Source organism: Hibiscus syriacus, unplaced genomic scaffold (assembly GCF_006381635.1).
Source record: "Hibiscus syriacus cultivar Baekdansim isolate YM2019G1 unplaced genomic scaffold, ASM638163v2 tig00110187_pilon, whole genome shotgun sequence".
Lineage (NCBI taxonomy): Eukaryota > Viridiplantae > Streptophyta > Magnoliopsida > Malvales > Malvaceae > Hibiscus > Hibiscus syriacus.
This window is the reverse complement of record NW_024062618.1, coordinates 782700-796912: the sequence shown is the minus strand read 5'-3', so window position 1 is coordinate 796912 and position 14213 is coordinate 782700. Positions and strand designations below refer to the sequence as shown.

At 35.2% G+C, this 14213-nt stretch overlaps 1 protein-coding gene, 1 long non-coding RNA gene and 2 pseudogenes across 3 annotated transcripts; 2 read left to right on the top strand and 2 right to left on the bottom strand.

Annotated features, from left to right (window-relative positions):
* Nucleotides 1-118: 118 nt before the first annotated feature.
* LOC120217568 lies at nucleotides 119-1825 on the bottom strand. 2 transcript variants are annotated; one of them, XR_005525153.1, is made up of 5 exons: nucleotides 1715-1825; nucleotides 1395-1639; nucleotides 1078-1295; nucleotides 873-993; nucleotides 120-793 (listed from the first exon to the last, which is right to left on the bottom strand). It is a non-coding gene; the product is annotated as an uncharacterized LOC120217568 (long non-coding RNA). The 2 variants fall into 2 exon arrangements; XR_005525154.1 differs by having other exon boundaries at nucleotides 119-989.
* An 897-nt stretch (nucleotides 1826-2722) lies between these two features.
* On the top strand, nucleotides 2723-5746 carry LOC120217567 (annotated as a pseudogene).
* Nucleotides 5747-7068: 1322 nt separating this feature from the next.
* On the top strand, nucleotides 7069-10013 carry LOC120217333 (annotated as a pseudogene).
* Nucleotides 10014-10030: 17 nt separating this feature from the next.
* LOC120217566 (protein trichome birefringence-like 38) lies at nucleotides 10031-12205 on the bottom strand. The gene is made up of 6 exons (XM_039214652.1): nucleotides 11905-12205; nucleotides 11191-11368; nucleotides 10926-11101; nucleotides 10674-10832; nucleotides 10242-10585; nucleotides 10031-10163 (listed from the first exon to the last, which is right to left on the bottom strand). Exons 1-5 carry the CDS (start codon nucleotides 12159-12161, stop codon nucleotides 10291-10293), a joined length of 1065 nt encoding a protein of 354 aa, XP_039070583.1. The 5' UTR covers nucleotides 12162-12205; the 3' UTR covers nucleotides 10031-10163; nucleotides 10242-10290.
* Nucleotides 12206-14213: the final 2008 nt, after the last annotated feature.

The window sequence follows — 14213 nt, the reverse complement described above, 5'->3', positions numbered from 1 at the left end:
AAGCATTACTTTGAATAGTACTGTTAATCAAGTTTTCTTCCATGCTACTTTAGTATTGATATAGATGCAATAGATATGGTTTTTACGTTTAACAGTTTAACGAAAATGAATTGAGAAACTGTGATCCTCCATTGATTTTCCTGGTGATGGACACCCACAATTTTAGTACAAAAACTGGATTCATTCATTCAATTGTTTAAGCACAAAGTAGCATCCAGTGTTCAAAGTCGATACCTAAAGGTGCTTTCTTGCACCGAACTATGCAACAAACAGGCGGAGCTCAAGCTAAGATCCTTTAAGGTTTGCTTCGAATTCACAGGACCCGACATGCCATTTAGTCTAGGGGATCTCTGCTGATAAGCACTAGTCCTTGTAATTGAAGATACAAGGCACAGTTTTCTCTTATATGGTGAGTAGCTTTCAGACTGAGTATCGAAACTCACAGGCCTTAGCTTCGGTGAACTCATCGATCTTACCTTGGCCTTTGCAGATTGTGTAGCGACCATGTATGTTGGAACTACAGGAGAGGCTGAAAAACAGTTGTCTTCTCCCAAAGAAGACTGCTTCTTGTGAAACGATCTTTATTGAAACGGTAGCATCAGAGAATCCAATCCTTCCAAATTATAATGATCTCAGCCTTATCTGTTTAGCTCTGTTTTCTTCCGTAGGCTGCTTGCGATTTGAAGTCCAAACCTTCGAGTTCTTTACTTTTACCGACTTGAGTATCCACCCATTCATCTAACCAGTACTTTAACCTTCCATTACCCTTATTTTGCTCTGATTCTGCTGACTTCTGCAATTTTCTTTTCAAACTCCTTAGCACAAAGCACTTGGAAAATAAAAAGTTGAAGGCAGATACTCGAAGCCTTTACCCGATGAACATACGAGTATTCTTTTATTCGCTCTCTTTTGATTGCAACTTCTTTCTTGCTTAAAACATTGCATCTGCCTCTTCCTTTTTCAAAATGCTATCATCCCATCTTCTTTGGCTGTCTATGTCCACCAGCAATTTTATTTAAACATTTCATCAAGACACAAAATTGAATGGTAATTGTGCCATAAGAGTTTGGAAAATACCTTAATATCTTGGCTTGCAATGTCACCAACTGTTTGGTCTCATCATATTGCCAAGTGCCTTCCTCCACTTGGAATCTCCTTGCACAAACCTGAGACTGAATGTTCAGTATCGACTGTAAGCATCTTAGAGTAGTCATTGCTTGTCATCTCACAGCCGTTCCGCAGATGATTGCTTGAAGCTTCACTATCCCCTTCAGCGCCCACAGAGCTTTCCTTGCCTGCACAAGTTAGTAGTATGCAAATTTTGTTGTGTCAGCTAAGTTTTCTTTCAAGAAACTAGAAAACAACTAAAGGAAGGATGGAACAGGAGAACTTACAAGGTAACCTGGATTTCTTTGGTTGCATCTTCTTGGATAGTCCTCTAAGAGGAATCAGGTTGAACATTCTTGGTTTGTTCATCACATATATACTCGGATTGATGGGTATCGGCGAGCGGAACAATCTCGGCCGCAACCTGAGCGGCTGAAACCACTTCTTCGGCCACAATATGCTCATCCTTTATTGGTGCTGTCAACCTTTTGGTTCTTGAGCTTCCTAGCATCCATTTCCTCCAGTTCTCCTTCTGAGAAACAGATGCCATAAGGGATAATTTACATATAAAAAACTGGGGAACATTAGCAAATAGCAAAAGAGTAACCTTTTCTGTTTTTGCAATTGTCTCAATGAGGAAGAACATCTTCACTAGACTGAACCAGCTCTTCTTCTTAGCCATTGTTTATTTTTATACCAAATACCAATAAAAGTGGGGATGAAGGGATTTTCATGAGATAAAACTGAAGAAACCCAAGTATTTATCCTTAAAAACTGAAGCCACAAACACCCAAAAGTAGGTTAAAATCTAGTCACGTGTACAAATAAAGATCTGTCCAATGATTCATAGTTTTCTATCTTTTTCATGTTTTCATCTGTTCAAAGTTGTAACTTATAAAAGAAGGCTGAGATATACAATATTTCATGGAGGGAAAGCTCTTCAATGAATTATGAGAAAGTGTCATTGTAATTATCCTCAAGTCATAACAGATATTTCAATATCTTTTGGTTCTTGACCTTCCGAGCATCCATTTCCTCCTGTTGTACAACATTCTTCGGCCACAATATGCTCATCCTGAATTATGAGAAAGTGTCATTGTACTTATCCTCAATAACCATATTCTTGTTTGGTAATATGATTGGTATATCAATTGTACCACAACTCGAAAGCTGAACATGTTCCGGATGGAGTTAAGTGATTTCCTAAGCTTAACAGCAGCCAATATGTCTGGTTTGCATTTTTTTATCTCTTATTGAACTTGTTGGTAAGTTCCTCATGGCAGCGCTTGGTCGGTCTTACATGGAAGAAGTTTGCCGTTTCCAGGAAAGTGAAAGCAGCCATAAATTTCTGTAGGCATTAGCTGCACCGAAAGCAAAATTGACAATTTCTTTAGAATCAGACAAGCACACGTCCCAATCAGAGACAAGTATACGGGTGTTCTTAGGGAAGACTAGATGCACTGGATATTGGAAAAAGTATCTTCTTCCATCGATGCGTAGAACAAGTCAAAGATGGCTGCTTCTATTTCTTAACATGATTGTATAATCAACTAGGGGCGACAGAGAAAAGTCAAAAACATGAAAAACACGATGAAATCCAAATCAAACTGAATAAATTAATGGTTTCTGTTAGCTTAGGGCATAGCTTCCGTATTCATCGTCCTTGTCTTAACCAAAACATGTTTAGTTTCGGAGTCTGGTCCTTGTTTCGGGATGTCTTTGGTTAACTGAAGCTGCAACCAACATGCTTAGACATGGTGATAAGCTCAATCCATCTGATTTTCTTGTATCCCAAGATGGAGCTGTTCGCTTCGGCTTCCACAGACAAGATTATGACCATACATGGGATGACAAACAATTTGGATATTATTTGGCTATGTGGTACACCGAGGGCATATTTAATCATTCGATCTGGTTGGCTAACTGAGACCATCCCATCGCAGACGATTCCGGAGTTCTCATCGTAGATGATACCGGACAGAAAATTAATCGCACCGGTGGGGATCCGATTCAACTTTTCTTACTTCAGTCTACCTCTATGGCCATCAACAGTACCGGTACGAACCCGTGTTACACGATTCGGGAAATATTGTTTTGCAAGGTACAAACCTAGGAAACGAGGAAAACTTAGTATTGTGGCAAAGCTTTGGTCATCCAACTGACACTTTCCTGCCCAAGCCTATGAAATTGGGGTTCATCCATGGGAGAAATCTGTCACTTACATCTTGGTTGATTGATTCGATCCCGGCGTCAGGTTCATTTACACTGGAATGGGAACCTGTAGGAAATCAGTTAGTTGCTTGGCTTAGAGGGAGGATTTTGTGGACAACTGGTGAAGGTTTGAGAGATTTTCAAAAGAGGCACCCCTTGGATCCATTAAACATGAACTACAATTTCACTTATGTTTCTAATACAAATGAGCAGTATGTTCATTATACGCCTGTCGTTGATCAATTTACACCTGAAGAACTTCGGAAAAATGCCAGGCTATTGTTCGACGGTAGTTTAAGAGACAGCGGAAACCAGTTACTCTTATTCAGTTTGAATGCATGCGATGGCGATAGCAATGAGTGGTTGTGAGAGATGGGAAGGACCAAAGTGCAGATACAAAGGTGATAAGTACGAAGAGAGATCGATAAGAACTACACATAGAGATTCTATCAACAATACACTAATTGGGAACACCAATCTTTCCATAAACGACTGTAAGGACATATGTTGGAATGACTGCAATTGCTTGGGAGTCAATGTGATGAGGGACCTCGGTTGTGTATTTCTTTCGGGGCCTTATGAAGAAGGTGTGTTGAATGGACAATCATTCCAAGTTATAATCCGCAACCGTCCCAGTAAGTTTAAAATCACTCATGTTCCCACCTATAACATCTCCTGGTTCAATTGGATGGTATAAAGACAATCAAATTCATTAGTACTGCTGTTTTTGTACATTGATTGCGGGGTGAGAACTTGGATATGGATAGTAATCTCTATAGCAATCGCTTTAACGATCATAGTACTATTTTCGACCATGTTTTATTTGAGAAGACAAAGGCGAGCTAGAGAGGAAGGTACTAAAACGAGGAAAACCATTTGATTCTTTATGTAAACTTGAAACTTTTATCTAAACTTCAACTTCGCTTTGAACAGAGAAGTACCTACTTGACTTAATGACTTCAGAAGATGCAAGTGACATAAGGGAGCTTCAAACCGGAAACAAAGGTCACAATGTAAACATATATACAGCAGAAATGATTATGTCTGCTACAAATGGCTTCTCACCAGAGAATTTGCTCGGAAAAGGGGACTTCGGACCCGTTTTCAAGGTGTCTGCCAATCCCCAGTAGTGAATTGTTGAGAACGATTTTCATCAATCTGTCTATGACATTTGAAAACATGTTAATCATCAGGGAATACTGGTTGATGGACTAGAAGTGACAATAAAGAGATTATCAAGAGGATCAACGCAAGGGCTAGTGGAGTTCAAAAATGAGCTTATACTTATAGATAAACTGCAACACACAAACCTTGTGCGGCTCTTAAGCTTTTGCGTTCAAGGGGATGAGAAAATGCTTGTCTATGAGTACTTGCCTAATAAAAGTTTGGACTCCATCTTTGGTTAGCAACTCTTTAACCATTTCTCAGAAAGCTGATGCCGGTTTCTGTGTTTTGTGTTTTAACCAGTGCTTTTTGTCCGACAGACAATCAAAAAGGATGCTATTAGATTGGGATAAGCGATTTACCATCATTGAAGGGATAGCTCAAGGACTACTTTATCTTCACAAATACTCTAGACTAAGAATCATTCACAGAGATTTGAAGCTGAGTAACAAACTGCTTGACGAAAAGGATTTACAAAACAAATGAAGCCGGAACAAATGCGAACCGGATTGTAGGCACATGGTAAGTGAACACTTTCTGTTACAACCAGAGTTTTACCGGTATCACCATGTCCCGGAACCTGGTTGTTGCACTTGATATACCAATCATATTACCAAACAAGAATATGGTTATTAACTGTAAGTTTGATGAACTAATGCAGTGGCTACATGTCTCTAGAATATGCAATGGATGGCATATTCTCTGAAAAATATGATGTTTATAGTTTCGGAGTTTTGTTGTTGGAAGTCGTCAGCGGTCGGAGAAACACAAGTCGTTTCGAGTTCGACCGTCCACTTAACCTGGTTGGATATGTAAGTTCATATCACATTCTCACAGTAATTAGCTTTAATGCAGGTTATTTAAACTGTAAATGACTGTTGTTTACAGGCATGGGAACTATGGAAACATGGTGCAGCACTAGAACTAATGGATCCGAGTTTAAGAGATTCATGTCCTAAGCAATACCAGGTTTTAAGGTGCATTACTTTGGATCTGCTATGTGTGGAAGATAATCCGTCCGATCGGCCAACGATGTCCTATGTTATTTCAGTGCTGCACGGAGAAATGCAGTTGCCGTTGCCAAAACATCCTGGATTTTCCACAGAAAGTAGGATTGTGGAAGCAAATGTGGTGGACAAAGAGATGGAAAATTACTCGGTGAACGGCCTAACCATCTCTACCATGGATGCAAGATGATTAAATTAAATTCTAAGCATACCAAAACAGAAGTGCTGCACATGTTTTCGGAGATGGGCCAAGATGTTAGATGTGATTGTATTTTTTGAAAATTTTAAATTCTTATATAATTTATGTATTTTTTTTTATTTTTTATTAATAATTTAAATTTTTATTATAAATTTTTGGCTTTCTTATCCTTACATCTATACTTTTTTCGATTCACATCACTAGACATAAGATTTTGGGTAGATGCACGATAGATTCAGAGGCGATACATGCCTACTTTAAAATTTATTTATTTTTTAATTATTAACATATTTCATTGATCATTTCCACCTCGAAATTTTATTTTCGGTCACTCCATATATATTTTTTATAATTAATATAAATGTGTATATCCTAAAAATATTTTTGGATTCGTCATTAATCTCTCTCTATATATATATATTAGGTTATTTTTTAATATTTATTTATATATTATGAAAAAAAATGATTACCTTAATGGTTAAAAAGATGCTATTACTTTTAGAGGTCTCATATTCAAGTATAAAAGATAATTAAAATGTTTAAATTTTTATTATCATTAAAAATCTTTAGAATAAATATTATTTATAATAATTATGAATTATTTAAAATTATATATATATATATATATATATTAGGATGATAAATATTTATAATTATGAAAATCTTTTTAAAATAAATAAATTGAAAGAATTTCATATAAATTTATCAAAGAAATTTTTTAAGAGTGTTTGTTCTTTTTCTTATATGATAAACCTAGAGTCATAGTCCTTGCAAAACACCGCCACAGCACCGCCACCATCTGCAATTAACAAGGACTCCCCTTTTTTCTCTGTCATTAAAGAAAAATAATAAGTAAAAGAACCCTAACCCTACAAATCCAAAAGGAGAAGGATTCAGGTTCCGCGTTGGAGTGGGATTTCCGAGCCGGTTAATGCTGAGTTTTGGTGAAGTTGAAGAGGATCAAAGAGAGGGTTCTTCTAATAAATGCTCTCTCTATATCTCCCCTTCAAAGTTGCTCCCTTTTTCATGTCTTCTTCAATCACGCCCTCTTTATTCTCTGAACATTCAGGGTTCTCACAAGCCTTAGACTTGGATCTTTGCTCTATACCTCTCGTTTCTTCTCAAACTTCTCCTTCGTATAAAACACGACTGATTCTAAGGTTTGTCCCCTTCCCCTTCACTCCCTTTTGTATCTGGATTTTTGTTAAATGTACACCATTTAACTTCCCCCTGAATCCTGAGATAGGTTTACTTTTGTTTCCTTGTTAAGCACTTAAAAGTTTGGGATTTTAGACAATTAACGTATTTTTAATTGTTTGATGATTGGTTGATGAGTTTTACCTTCATAACAAATATGATTTGGTTGGAAGTGGATTATTTATGAATGATGAAAACGAGGTTGTCTTTTCCTTTTTTCTAAGACAAAAACTTAATATGATTCAGTTATGCTTGACTCATCACTTGCCTAGGCTTCTAATCAGAACTTTGGCACTATTGTTTTCCTTCGTTTGAACAGGCATTTGTCTTCAGGTCCTTCACTGAAGATGAAACCAGGTCATTGCTGTCAAAGCAGTCCCCTGGAAAATCTGAAAAGCCTGTGGAAAAGAAGGAACTGCAATTGGGTTCTTTCGATTTTGCAGCTGGAGGATCTTTGGGAAGTACCAATGGTAATTTAAGCAACAATCCAAGATCCATGAATGGACCAGTTGAATCTTTATCCTCAACTTCTCTAATTGAGGGTGTAAAAAGTAGAAAAACAACTACAGATAGTTCCTCGAGTGCAATCCAAACTTCAAAAGATACTGGAAATTCTTAGCGTTCCCGCAGTAGCTGTAGCCTCAATAATGGCATGAATTGGCCGAATGCAAAAGGCATTGATTTAAGTCCACTGCAATTATCTCAAAATGAATGTGGTCCCTTAAATGATTCTCAAAGTTTGAAATTTCATATCCTTGAGAGAGTTAATATAGAGGGTGGAGATCAAAATGGGAATGGGAAGAATGATATTTTGTTAGGAAGCTCTGTTCAAGGAGACATTGCAAAAGAAGCTGAATATCGGATTAAACTTGTTAAAAACTCATCACCACGAGGCTTGATTAACTCTGGAAATTTATGCTTTCTCAATGCCACTTTACAGACTTTCCGTACTCTTCTCCTTTTGTCCAGCCCTTGCAGCAACTTAGACTTCGTAATATACCCAATGTGTGTTGTATGCTTATGTTGTTTCCTTGAACTTATGTACTGATAAATTATCATCTCAAGGTGAGTACATATGAATTAACCGACGCATTTGTTTGGTTTTGATTTGATAGGTTGGCTATCCAATATTAACTTCTTTTGCTGAGTTTGTATCCGACTTTGATGTGCCATCCGTCTATTCTAATTTGAAGAGGAAGGATACAATAGCCCTTGAGATTGGTAGACCTTTCAGTCCTGTCATGTTTGAATCTGTCCTTAAATGTTTTACTCCAGATGTGCCAAATAGCATATCTGGTAGGCCAAGGTTTGTCTGCTTTCTAAACAAAGATTTTTGCTATATTTATAGTTTTACCAGCCCCAAGTAACGTTCTTCACACAGTCCATTTATCTTAAAATAACTAGACTTGATAATAACGTGGTAGTATTGAAATATCACCCTCCATGATTATGGATTAGGACTGACATTTATTAATGCTAGTCCTGACCCTATTGAATTCTTTATAACCCTTTCCGAAATGCTAAAACTGTTTAAAAGAAATTATGGCTGGTTTAAAATTTTAAATGTTTATAACGTTGTGATAAATTTTGTTCATCGTCCATTTCAGACAGGAAGATGCTCATGAGCTTCTAAGTTTTAACATGGATCAAATGCATGATGAATTGGTTAAGCTTCAAGGGCAGTCCGGTAGCTCAAATGGAGTCAGATCATCACTAGTTTCTTATGCAGAAGATGAATGGGAGACTGTTGGACCAAAAAAATAAATCTGCAGTCACAAGAACTCAAAGCTTCCTTCCATCGGAGTTGAGTGATATTTTTGGAGGACACAGTTGAGGAGTGTGGTGAAGGCAATAGGTAAGGAAATTTGCTATGGCTGCAAAGCATATTGGATTATATGAAAGTAGTCAATTCATGTGGTTATTTGTTTGGTTACATGTTTTTATGGGGTTTGCCAACCCGTGTTTCTTTTTTTTACTTTACAACTGCAGTTACCAGAAACTTGCTTGAACAAGCTAAAACACTAACATAGTGAAGTCACCTAGATAGTTGCAGCAATTTATGCATGTTAACTTTGATCTTAGACAAAGTGGAAATACATATACTTTTCAAACTTTGTTGTCTTCATCTTTCATATCCAGATGTTAGCTTTGTTTCTTGGGTGGATTTTCTATCCTGTTAGGCGGACATTAACATTGTAATCTTTTCTTTTCCTTAATTTTCCTATTGGAGCGGGAAATAAACCTTCTGCTACGTTCAACCTCATCTATTGCTCCACCTTTATATCCATCCTGAAGCTGTTCATACTATCGAGGATGCACTTCATTTGTCCTTGGCACCTGAATATCTCGAGGGTTACCGAGCACCGACGACTGGGAAGGTATTTATTTCTTTTAGTTGTTTCCTTTTGTTGTTGGCTACTATATCCTACTTTTATAAGTGTTTGTTTTTGTTATATGTCTCATCCTTTCCTGTATGCCAAGATATTAATTGTGATAAATTGGATTTTCTTGGTGTTCATATCGATCAGGCTGTTGTTACTGCCAAAAGAATCTGTCAAGATACAGACACTTTCAAAGATAATGATTTTGCAGCTGATGCGATTTAGCTATGGAAGCCAAGGGAGTGCCAAGCTGCATAAGCCTGTACACTTCCCACTTGAGCTGGTATTGGGTCGGGAACTACTTTTTTCTACATCCACCGACGTAAAATTTCTCTTTGTTCACTAGTTTAAATACAAGTCTGCTTTTTTTTTTTTCGCATTTGCAAATTCGCATTGTGAATTACAAAGTAACTTTTAATCATCTTTTATGGAAGTATCTGCTACAATGATGTATTCTCGTTCTTTATTTTTTGCCTCATGCTTTGTTGGCAATCCAAAGCTATATATTTAACCTTTATTTTCTGTTCTTTATTTATAGGGCAGGAAATATGAACTTGTTGCTACAATATCCCATCATGGAAGAGATCCGTCCAAGGGCATTATATTGCCGATGCTCGTTATCCCAACGGCCAATAGCTGCACATCGATGATGCCTCTTTCACTGCCATTGGGACAAGCAAGGTGTTACATGACCAAGCATATGTTCTCTTCTACCAACAAACATAGAAGCTTTTATTTAAGACTCTCCTATTAGGTATAGATGATTATGCAGGTATACAATACATGGAAAATACGCTATTGTATTCTTATGTATACATGTTATATTTATTATAAGGTTTGCTCTTGGGGAATACCCTCCATTATATTTTCATTGTTTATGCTCTTTATTGTTTGTCATTGGAAGAAGTACAAAATATAAAATTCAGAATCATAATTGAGAGGGTCAAAGCAATTATTAGGCTTTATTTTTTCTTTAATGTTTCTAATAACAAATTTATACTGCCTCTATTTCATCTCACATCTGCTAAAAACTGAGGAGAGCTAAATACAAAAGTTCATTCCAAGTATCTGTAAGGCCAGCCACACACCAATGGGTGCAATCCATCCCTCTAAAGGCATTATAAAAGCTAGGGTGCGCATCTTTTCTCAGTTGAGACAAAGCTGTGATATCCAATAAATGAACAGGCTTCTTGATGCCACTTATCACCCCTTTAACCGCATATGCTGCCTCAGGCAACCCTACTGGATAAACTGTTCCATTGAATGGTTTCATCTCCTTCATGCAATTATTCACTCCCGGCTCGCCCCAGTCCGAACCACTGCAACATAGTTTCATATGAAATTAGTCAGTCAACCCGGTGTACTAACATTGGCTAATATAGTTTTCAAAGGAAAAGGTAGTCTAACTGGTAGTGTGAAGGAGAGATCCCTTGAAATATAACTTTAGTTTTATCAGTTTCCACATCTGAATCAACCCATTTAGCCCATGTTGTCAAAGCTGTTCTAAATGCAGTCATACGATCCATGTCTTTCACTATCTTCCCTTCCACTTTGATATAATCCCACCTGCAATTTAACAAACACATTCACAAAATATGTTTTAGTTCCTGCTGTTAAAGCTCGTTAATCATGGTTAAGGTTCAATGTAAAGGTTATTACTGTTGCTTCGGTCCTCTTCGGTACCACCAAAGCCAAGTGTTGAAAACTAAAACATCATTGTTCTTCCATAGATTCCCATTCTTCATTGAGTTCAGATTCAGAACTCTGCCAATTTTCTCCTCATCAACGTCCACCAAATACAGTGAATGAAACAGCAACACAGACACATCATAATCCTGACAAATTAATGAATCACGTTAAACATTATTTTAATAAGAGATTCTTACATAGTTAATCTACTTGTTAGATTCTTATTGCAGGTTACCTGGAATTCAACGGAAGAAATGGTGTTGTTGTTCAACTCTTGTCTGATTATGTTGGAATTTGGCACAGCAGCATGAAGCATGCATATCAACGATTGCCAAATGTTGAGACTTAGAGAGTCTCCAATAAACATTATCTTTTTCCCATTGAATCTCTTCAAAAATGACTCTCCATCAAATCTGTTGGAATTGCAGACAGGAAACTATTTAATGTATAGATTGTAGTGTAAGTGAATGAGAGCATATGATTTGAGGTTGGTGCATTTCAAATCCCAGAACTATTGGGGAATGCATCACACTACTATCCATACATCACTTCGATTCGAGAACGAATATAGAATATAAAGACGTGTTTGATACGAGTATAAAATTTTAATTACTTCTTAACGAGTGATTAGCAATATCGGTATATAAAATTCCTTGCCATGATTAGGCAAAAGTTATCGACTTTCCTCTAATCTCCTATCCATTTTAGTTTAATTTCCATTACTATCTGCCGTTTCATATCATACAACTCATAGCAGGCTGTATTTTAATTCAATTTCTCCTCCAAACCCTTAATGCAAACCGAACATATACATGTATTCGATACTCATATCTAAATTAGATAACTTTGAACGACAAATAGAGGACTTATGTATACAATATATACGAGTGCGTTCGACATTCCGATAGAATCTCGAGTAACTTAGAATAAGATGTAGAGAGCGAAGTACCTCGGCAACCGGCAATTGCTCGGCTGCCATCTATATTTAAGGTAGAGGTGATCGGGGCGGCCATACTTGATGCAATCGAATTCCTTGCGGATAAAAGGGCATGCCGATGAGTTGTAGAGAGGAAAGGAGTCATCATACACCCATTTCCCTTGGTACATATTGCAAGTCATCTCTTGTTTTGTCAAATCAAAGCTATTAGAATTAGCAGATAACTGTGAGAAGATGATAAAGGTGGCAATAGCTTGAAAAAATCCCATTTTGAAAATGGGAATGAATGATGTGATGATGATGGGAAATAGAGAGAAGAGTAAAAATACAAAGGAGACAATACAATGACAGTGGGGCATTATTTATATCAGCAACAAAGGCAACTTTTTTAATTCTACAGAAAGGTTTAACTTTGCATGGGAGATGCTGATTAATTAGGCATGGAGAGAGGCGGGACTGCATTTATCGAATTTTATGTGTATATAGAAAATTCTTGCTGAAAGACTCAAAATTAATTACTTTCCTCATGATGAACAACTCAGTGAGTCAACGATTAAATTGCAGGTTAACGTTAAAAAAACGTATAACTTTGGTAAGAAAATAAAACGTATGTTTGGTAATTACTTTGGATTTTTGTGAAACGAAACCATTAAATGCTTTTTAGTGAGTGGTGAAACCATCTCTCTTTGAATAGATTGATTTAATTGAGAAAGATTCCTCTTATCTTCTTGTTGAAAAAATGTTGATATCATATACTTAGGGATAATGATATTTACATTTACTGTTGAATGTTTAAAATTAGTGCATAAAGAATATATGGAGTCTTACTTAATTGGTTAAAAAAGTTCTAAATAAATATTATATTATAATCATCTTATATTATTCAAAAAAATTGTCTAAATTGCTATAATACGATAATATTGATTATTAAATTCAGTGTCAAATCTAGAAAAAAAAATTATAGAATGGGCCAATATAAATATAATAAAAAAATTCTGAAATAATTCATATATATTTTTAATTTAAAAATATAATAACAAATATATATATATATATATATATATATATATATATATATATGCACACATATATTAAATTTAGAAAAATAATATTAATTCGAAAATATAATTTTCTTAACATAATTCATATATATATTTATTTGGGGTAAACTAATAATTTGGTCACACACTTATTGCTTAATTTATTTTTTGGTCATTCAATTTATTTAAAAAAAATCATAAATAAACTTATATTTTAGTTCTATTTTGATCACATACCATTAAAAACTTAAAAATGATGTTAGCATGACATTTAAAAAAAAATTCAATTCAGACGTGACAATATCTTATGATGATACATTAACATCACCGTTAATTTTTTAAAGACGAGTGAATAAAATAGAACCAAAATATAACATTAAGTGCGATTTAACATAAATAATAGTTGAATGGCCAAAATATAAATTAAATAATAAGTAGACTGCTAAATCAGTAATTTGTCTTTTTTTAGACATGGGATAAGCCATGGCCTACCTACCTAGGCCTTGCTACGCCCTAGATTAAATTTATTATTGTTTATCAAAATTATATTAGTTAAACAAAAAATATTAGTGTCGCAGTTAATTAATACATTACACATATATAAATGTGAAAATTAATAAGCTCATAGTTAAATATATTAATTTTTGAATTATCAAATACAGATCATGAATTTAATCAGAGCTGCATCAATAAGACAATAAAAGACAACTTTTTGATATTAGGATTTTGATGATTTCAAAAGATAACATTTGAGGATTTCAAAAGAAAACAACCGATAAATATTAAAAATTGGTCTAATCAAGTTCAAAACATGTCTTTGGGTCTCAAAATCAATATGTTTGACTGTGAGATTATCAAATTTCACATTATTTAGATATAATTTTTTTTCAAGTGTTTAAATATAATCTTTTAAACATACATTAATTGAGTTATTGAAAATAAGACTAATAAATGCGAACCGCTACCGTTGTCCAATTCGTGCGGGTGTAAATATGTTTTTGACACGCACATTAAACAAAATTTATATACTTTATTTAATATTTTTGGTCCGTCTTTTTTTCATTCCAGCCCAACTTTAAAAGTTCTGATTGGTTTCTGCTACATCAATAGAAAGCACTCCCTACTAAAAGGAAAAAAAAAAAAAATTATATTTTAAGTATTAATTTTTGTTTTGGTATAATCGGATAAAAAACCCTAGTTGAGGGCTTACTTAAGGAAAAAAATAATATATAAAGATTTAATTATTCATTTTAGAAGAATATATTCACTTAATTTATAAAT